At 37.7% G+C, this 8,655-nt stretch overlaps 1 protein-coding gene across 1 annotated transcript in view; it reads right to left on the bottom strand.

The window, feature by feature from the left end:
• LOC110456442 (activating signal cointegrator 1 complex subunit 3-like) overlaps nucleotides 1-8,655 on the bottom strand; it is a 356,696-nt gene that overhangs the window by 338,394 nt on the left and 9,647 nt on the right. The window contains exons 16-25 of the mRNA XM_021507214.1: nucleotides 7,788-7,979; nucleotides 6,720-6,944; nucleotides 4,641-4,760; nucleotides 3,565-3,729; nucleotides 3,341-3,427; nucleotides 2,780-2,956; nucleotides 2,321-2,546; nucleotides 1,571-1,725; nucleotides 1,004-1,102; nucleotides 707-875 (exon numbers count right to left, since the gene is read on the bottom strand). Coding sequence (XP_021362889.1) covers nucleotides 707-875; nucleotides 1,004-1,102; nucleotides 1,571-1,725; nucleotides 2,321-2,546; nucleotides 2,780-2,956; nucleotides 3,341-3,427; nucleotides 3,565-3,729; nucleotides 4,641-4,760; nucleotides 6,720-6,944; nucleotides 7,788-7,979 — 1,615 coding nt within the window. The remainder of the gene's footprint in view (nucleotides 1-706; nucleotides 876-1,003; nucleotides 1,103-1,570; nucleotides 1,726-2,320; nucleotides 2,547-2,779; nucleotides 2,957-3,340; nucleotides 3,428-3,564; nucleotides 3,730-4,640; nucleotides 4,761-6,719; nucleotides 6,945-7,787; nucleotides 7,980-8,655) is intronic.

Here is an 8,655-nt window from a genome sequence, read left to right as displayed (position 1 = left end):
GGGGACAATGATGGATGCCTTGCTACTGCATTAACTCAACTTGGATCTTTGGACCAGGTGAGCATAAATGGTTAAGGAGGAGTATCACAGACAGATCGATGGACAGGGTGTTTTCTATATACCCCACCCCCCCGTCCCCAAACTCAATTTGCCAGGGTATAACTACCAGGGAAAGTGTTACCATACAAACTGACCAGAACAAATGTAATCATATAATCATACAGACAAACAGAGCTGTAGTGGTAAGTGTAGGCAGCGAGGGCCACACACATGAATACAAAGAGGTAAAACATCTTCAACTACTCACACTGATATAGGCTACACATTCTAACACAAATATTTTAAAATCATCACCCTAAAAAAATGGTGATTAGCAATACTCTTATAGCTATCCACCTCAGACCTCCTTACTGTTCATCTTCTGGCCCTGTATTTATGAAACCGTTTTTATGCATGGATTCTGTGCTCAAACCAACCTTCTTGAAACGTGCTTAAATTTAATCAGGTGACACAGTTAAAAGGTAAAAAACAATATTCTGCATTAAGTCTCTCCAAAATTCTTCCAAATAATGGACAACATGATAAGTATTATTGATTTATCACCAGAACAAGAAGTTGACCTTGAGCAATGAATTGGAGTTCAGAGTACGAGAACAGTTTCATGAATACGGGCCCAGATCTTTGACCTTCCACACCTATGACCTACCTGTGTGGGGGGGATGTTTCTCGGGAAGGATGAGGTGTTGGAAGGAGATGGCACACATGGCCTCTGATCCCAGCCATCTCTCGGACACTGCTTTAACGTAGTACTGGCTCGGCAGAGGTTCAAAGATTGGGATTGTGAAGATCAGGATCTGGACCTCTTTCGCCTTCACCTGTAAACATCATGACAAACATGTCTCCGAGGCTACTTTCACAACCAAGTTCGTTTCAGTTTGTGAGTCAAAAGATCAAAAGATCCATATTTTGCACAAAAACTCTGTTACCTACATCGAGTACTTACCATCTTTTTGTGGAGGAGGAAGCGCTCCGAGTGGTAGATGTGGTTGTTTTCCGGGTCCTCCACCCACACCCAGAATGACTCGGCACTCGTTCCATGGACCTGCAAAAAGACACACAAGAGTTTTAATGTCCCACAGTTCAATTGCAAGTTCATGCAAGTTTACAGGCAAAGGAAGTTATCAGGATTTCCAATATGACAGACAATTAAAAAAATTACCATGGTAGGTCTTTTTAATTTCAAAACCAATTCTGTTGACTTATTGAATAGGAGTTACCATTACATCACATTTAAAAAAGATCATTGCACAAAACACTTGTTTCATGCAACAATTGTAGAAAATAAGTATATTTCCTTTTCTTGAGTAAAACTTAATGTCCAAGCTGTGTATGAAGGGTACATGTTTTAGTAAAGAAATACTATTTTTCACACACAGTTAGGATAATTCTAGCAAAAAGCGTCTTTATACTTCTGAATTCGAGAGGAAATGGTGCAAGGACAAATGATAGCATTTTTTGAGATCTGAATTTCTAAATCAATTAAAAGTAAAAACATTTAAGTCACACCGACCTTGTCATCCCAATGGAAGACCGGGTCAATGGACAGCCTCACTCTGAGTACAGTACGTGTGATTGGTTGGATGGTGGCGTCCAAGTCTAAGGCTGGAATCTGGTTCACACACTTCTTGATGACAGGTCCCATGCGTATATGGTGAACCATGTGACCTAGAGTAAAAAGACTCCAGATTTTTGTATACAAATAGATGTATTTAACAAAATCCTTAAAAAGAACAAATGTTTGGATTCCCTCAGTTTCCTTCTGTGACTTGTAGAGTGCAATAACTATTTATAGTATGTCATACTATTTCCACATTTAATTACGATTATTTCATTTTATTTTTTCTGGGTTGGCTACAATAACAGTGGATCCCCCCTCTGGAAAACAAACAAAATGACTGTGTGAAAAAAACTGTCTTTCTTTATTATAGTATTGAAAAAATACTGAAAAATCCCCACTACGAATTCCGAATATCAAATCAGTTTGCTGATCGAAATAGTTTTGAGTGTTAAATGATGCTTCTGACAATGGGTGTACATTTGTATTATGATAATTATCTGTTATACCTGTAAACAGGAGTTAATAATAAGTGGGGGATAGATGTTGTGACAAGGCATACGCAGTAATCAGAGAAGTAACCATCTACTTGAAAATTTTGATGAAAATAAGAACTTTTTCAGTTGAAATATTGCCGCCTCTGAGTAAACAGGATCAGAGTTAGGGAGATGTGAAATGACTGATGACAGTACAATAGATAAATACCTATTTCTTTAGGGTCCATATCCTTGAGTCTGTCCACAGTGAGTTTTCTAGCCTCTAGTTTGTCAAGGATCTCCCTGGAGAGGTTTGGGAACTGTCTTAAGGGATGCTCAAACCCCCACAGTCGCTTGTCCAGGGTTTTACACAGGTTGAGTAGTCTGCTGGCCATCACAGGCCAACCGTTCTTCAGACACACCTCAAACAGTGCACGCACAATACGTGCAGAGTTCTACAGCACACAGAGAATTATCATACAATGACTTTAAAAGGTATCAACAATACATTTATATTATTCATAGAAGAGGTCTCAAGAACAGGTACCAAGAATTACAGAACTATAATACAAGGTTGAAGGATATGAAAAAAAATGGTTTACTTGCCCGCTTTTAATATTTAAAACATATTGCCTATTTACTGTGAAAATAGTTTGGTGAACAAATCCATGTTGGATCGTAGGATTACCTGAGCTACATAGGCCTGGTCAGAGATGAGGGAGAAGCTCTCGATGTTCATGCGCGACACGTACACCTGCATGAGAATGTTGACCTTGCCATACGTGTTCTCCACACCTCCTTGCACCTGCATCACACACGTGTCACTCAGCAGGTTGTCCAGTTCACCCATCTCATCTTCCCGAACCTGTGTGATACAAAAAAGATTTATGTAACATCCATACTTTATAGAGATTTAATGCCAACCCATGCATGACACATCATTTGGGAAACTTTCGTGTTGTGATACCTTCTCCATAACATGCCAACGATCTCTCAATCTCACGTTGTTAAAAAATATTGAACATTTGGCAACAAGCGGCCACTTTTAAAGCTTCTCCGTGGCACCATTTCAATTACAAGAGTTTTTAATTTATAGAGGATGGGATAAGGAAAACAAATTAATTACCCAGCAAATTACGACTGGATTTTTTTTAGCTATGTTCAGATATCAATTTGAGGTCATGTTAACAGCATACATCAGTGAGAGCACCAGAAAAAAATGTAACATTTCATAAGATAAAGGACCAACCTTTATCTGGTCAAACTCCTGGGACTTTGAAACCATGGCAAATACATCTGCTTCTGTCATCAGGGATTTCAGATTTTCATTTATTACCTTAACAACAAAAGAAACATATACATTTTGGTTGTTCCAATTACTGAAAATCAACTGAAATTTGAAGAATTAACATGAATGTTATATATAAAATTGCAGAATAAAAATGAACGTCTCCTTTCCACTGAGACACCTACCTCTACAGTGTCATATTTGATGTAGAAGTGACTGGCTATCCTGCCCAGGTCAGTTGAGGAGAAGTAGGTCGTTCTCTCATCGAACCTGATCATTCGAGTCTTGTCCAGCTTTCTGCCGGCATCTGTAATGAGGTCGCGACGATGTGCCTCCAACATGGGGTCAGTCTGGTAACAAATCAGATAAATTGTACTAACAACAAAGGATAGTCCGGAATAAGTTGTTGTAGGATGATCAGCCTATCGACATGTAAACACAAATATTACAGCATTCTGTAGCATGACTTCCTCATATCAAATATGTCACAAAATACAGCAGGATTAGAAATAAACATCAAAAGTCATTAATTTTATCATTTCTAACTCTTAAAAAAAAAGTTAAAAAAAAAAAAAAAATGCTTCGACATCTAGCTTTTATTTCAGCCAATCAGGCCAAAACTCTGGGGTTTGCAATTTCACAATGATGAAAAGTTTATATCAATGAAAAAACTTCTTATCAGCATTTTAGTAATATTCAATATTTGTTCTTACTCAGTTGTATTTCATTAATGGGTTGAATAAATATGTTTTTTGAAGATATTGACTTAATTGTGATGTAAAATCATGAATATTATCAAAATATGAATCCTATTTGTGAAATATAACTGTTATTCATTAAGAAAACCAAAGCTACATCTATATAATTCTATTTATGGGCAATAATCAGCTTGAAAAAGCTAATATATTCACTGCAATGAAGACATAAAAATGTGGTAAGTTGATTGAGACGTCACAAACAAATATTTAACATGCAATTGTGATATTCTATCAGATACCCTGACACAATACAATGATTAACACGATACTGACAATCTCCTGCCATTTCTAGTTTCCATTAAATATCATACTAATTTCACTCTCACATCAGACTTTCCTCAGTATCTTCCCTTAAGTCATGAAAACATCCAAAATGTTTAGTGTACTGGTGAAATGGAAATGTTATTTACCAAGAAACCATTGAATGTCCTCTATATATTCATAAACAGTTAGTTAAACTTGATTACAACATTCGTTTTTTATCAGTTTGCTTTCTTACATACCTCCAATGTGTTAAAGTTGATGCCGTATACGAGGGGGTTACACTTCATCCGTACATACAAGTAAGTGTAGCTTAGCCACTTGACCGCCTCCTCCACATTGGTCACTGTCCCCAGTGCAATCTGGACAACACAGATATACATGAACAGTAAAATTGTACAGGTCTAAAACAGCCTATACCTAATACACTGTATGCAGACAGGCCTAAAACAGCCTATACCTAATACACTGTATGCAGGCAGGTCTAAAACAGCCTATACCTAATACACTGTATACAGACAGGTCTAAAACAGCCTATCCCTAATACACTGTATGCAGACAGGTCTAAAACAGCCTATCCCTAATACACTGTATACAGACAGGTCTAAAACAGCCTATACCTAATACATTGTATGCAGACAGGTCTAAAACAGCCTATACCTAAAACACTGTATGCAGCCTGGTCTAAAACAGCCTATACCTAATACACTGTATACAGACAGGTCTAAAACAGCCTATACCTAATACACTGTATGCAGGCAGGTCTAAAACAGCCTATACCTAATACACTGTATGCACACTGGTCTAAAACAGCCTATACCTAAAACACTGTATGCAGCCTGGTCTAAAACAGCCTATACCTAATACACTGTATGCACACTGGTCTAAAACAGCCTATACCTAATAAACTGTATGTAGACAGGTCTATAACAGCCTATACCTAATACACTGTATGCAGACAGGTCTAAAACAGCCTATAACTAATACACTGTATGCACACTAGTCTAAATAGCCTATACCTAATACACTGTATGTAGACCGTCTAAAACAGCCTATACCTAATACACTGTATGTAGACAGGTCTAAAACAGCCTATACCTAATACACTGTATGTAGACAGGTCTAAAACAGCCTATACCTAATACACGGTATGTAGACAGGTCTAAAACAGCCTATACCTAATACACTGTATGCACACTGGTCTAAACCTTCAAGACTGACAGGAAGACACTGATTAATGAACAAATGCATATCAACAGAAATCAAATATATATTATGTTCATTAATACATATTGCTTGCATTAAAGTGCTTTTTAACTTCAGTATTGGGATATTTTGCTTGAAGCTATACTTTCATTTTATTTGGTGCTTCATGTGAAAGTGCCAAAATCCTCTGCACCAATATACAGATACAATGTATACTGACAGGTATTCAAATATGATGTACCTATCTTTTTTCCTACAGTATAGTGTTCAAACTGAAGACAACAAATAAAAAGGATCAACGAATATTTCCAAGATGATAGACATACATCTATATCTACAGATGGTAATAAGGAAGGTTTCTGTTAGCCAGGTGAACACTAAAACACAACAGCTAAATCAACATTTCCTTGTCATACACGTGGCCAAATGTAAGTGCTGACAGTGACATAAAGGATGCTGTATTTAACAGCTGATTGGCTGGATAAGACATGAAATAACAAACATACACATGTCTAAGGAGGTAACAAATTATTTGTTCTACCCACCTCTGCATTGAGATTGTCAGTAAGACTGACACAGAACTGACTCTCTATGGGGTTATTGTCCCCACCCCACACCACTCTCTCCTTCCTCCTACCCACCTCTGCATTGAGATTGTCAGTAAGACTGACACAGAACTGACTCTCTATGGGGTTATTATCCCCACCCCACCCCACTCTCTCCTTCCTCCTATCCACCTTTGCATTGAGATTGTCAGTAAGACTGACACAGAACTGACTCTCTATGGGGTTATTATCCCCACCCCACCCCACTCTCTCCTTCCTCCTACCCACCTCTGCATTAAGTTGTCAGTAAGACTATTACAGAACTGACTCTCTATGGGGTTATTATCCCCACTCCACCCCACTCTCTCCTTCCTCCTACCCACCTCTGCATTGAGATTGTCAGTAAGACTGACACAGAACTGATTCTCTATAGGGTTATTATCCCCACCCCACTCTCTCCTTCCTCCTACCCACCTCTGCATTGAGATTGTCAGTAAGACTGATACAGAACTGACTCTCTATGGGGTTATTATCCCCACCCCAACCCACTCTCTCCTTCCTCCTACCCACCTCTGCATTTAGGTTGTCAGTAAGACTATTACAGAACTGACTCTCTATAGGGTTCTGTCTGGTCATCAGGGATAGATAGTGAGACAGTTTGTCATGTGCCGTGATGATGGTTCCGTGTCCAAACTTGTCAAACTGTGGACGTCCAGCTCGACCAAAAATCTGCATCACGTCCAGTATACCAAGATCCACAAACGAACCTTTCTTAGCATCGTAAATTTGGGTACCCTAAAAGAAAAATAATATAGTTGCTTATTTAACTCTTCCATTCTTTGAAATCATTTAGAAAGAGTCAAACCTGCTATCTACCTTCATATAGTGAACACCTGTCTTTGAAGGACAGTAATACTGTGTACTAGGTTCCCATTTAGCAATATTTCATTTATCACATGATTGCAGTGTTATTCAGTAATTACACCTATATCATATTTTGGTATATGAACTCATGTTATACGACCTGTGACACCAGAAATGATAATGAAACTTTGAAGTTATATCATGGCATCACTAGTCATTGAATATACAGCAAAAATGGTGGAAACTGAGATTTGATCCAGAAAAGAAAAAAAAATGGGGAAATTTGCTAAAATTTCTTATCAAGTCGAAAAAGGATCTTACATTTTATTTCAATTCATATGAGATTTACAAAACTCAAAACAAATGTTCATTTCAGCTTGCCAAAGACTTAACTAAAATTAATACATTTTAGAATTGTTTCATTTATCTCATATGAAATGGATACTGTAATTAAGATCCTATATGTACTGGAACCTCCATACAGAGGTCACCTGTCTAGACAGGACAAATATTTCAGATTCATAGGTGGGAGTTTTATACAGGTTTTTCTTTGAATGAATATCAATTATATTATTGAGCAAAATTTTGGAACATCTTGTGTTCCTTTCTATCTCACAAAATACAATACCACATGGGTATAGACAGCTTCTGACCTAATATGACCTTATATCTGCCTATCCCTGAAGTTTTCCCGACTGTTCCCAATTTAAAACAAAGTAATTTAAAACAAAGTGTATGTGTATAAGTATAGGACATTCTGCTTTCTTTACCAACCTTGATGATGACAGCGTGCGCTGGGAGGTTAACTCCCCAGGCTAGGGTGGCGGTACAAACTAGACATTTGATAAAGCCTGCGGAAAAATAACGCTCCACCAGGTTACGGTCCTGTCTGAGCATGCCTGCGTGGTGACACCCAAACCCATCTGGGAACAGTTCCTTCAGCTGTTTGTTCCGTGATCGCATCATCTGAATATTTCAACCAATGAAATTTTACATATTATTTAATGTGACCTCATCATCTGAATACCAGGATAGCAAGATCTATACACATTAGCTGATTGGTTCAGTGAGGACAAAATATTCTATATTATATTTATACATTTAAAAACAACTCAAGATTTCAGACAAAAGAAATATCTGTAACACAACAGAGGAAGGTTTTTCATTTTTGAAGAGTAGTAAAAACTAGATCACAAGTCATTAAATTGAATAATAATAATAATAATAATATACAGCATTTATATAGCGCCCTATATAATTTGTAAAATTACTCTAAGGCGCTTTACAACATATGGATAATAGTAATGGTTGTAATTGTGAAAACAAACAACAAAGGCTGGCAATCACTTTCATACATTTAACAAGCAATGTGCACATTATTGAACAAATAAAAGGGTGGTATTTACATGACGTCTTTGCAAAGATTCTAAAATGCAGACGTGAAGAGGTGAGTTTTTATGTCCCTCTTGAACTTGGCCAGGGTCATCGACTTCATAATAGCAGATGGTAAGCTATTCCACAACGTAGCCGAAACCCTCCCAAAGCATCTGTTTCCGTAGGTCACAGTACGAGATTTTGGGACACACAACAAAGATTCTGACTCCGACCGCAGTGATCTTGACGGCTGATACAGGGTAACAAG

Source organism: Mizuhopecten yessoensis, unplaced genomic scaffold (genome assembly GCF_002113885.1).
Source record: "Mizuhopecten yessoensis strain PY_sf001 unplaced genomic scaffold, ASM211388v2 scaffold8745, whole genome shotgun sequence".
Classification (NCBI taxonomy): Eukaryota; Metazoa; Mollusca; class Bivalvia; order Pectinida; family Pectinidae; genus Mizuhopecten; species Mizuhopecten yessoensis.
Note: the sequence above shows the minus strand (reverse complement) of the source record. Positions and strands in the feature narration are given on the sequence as shown.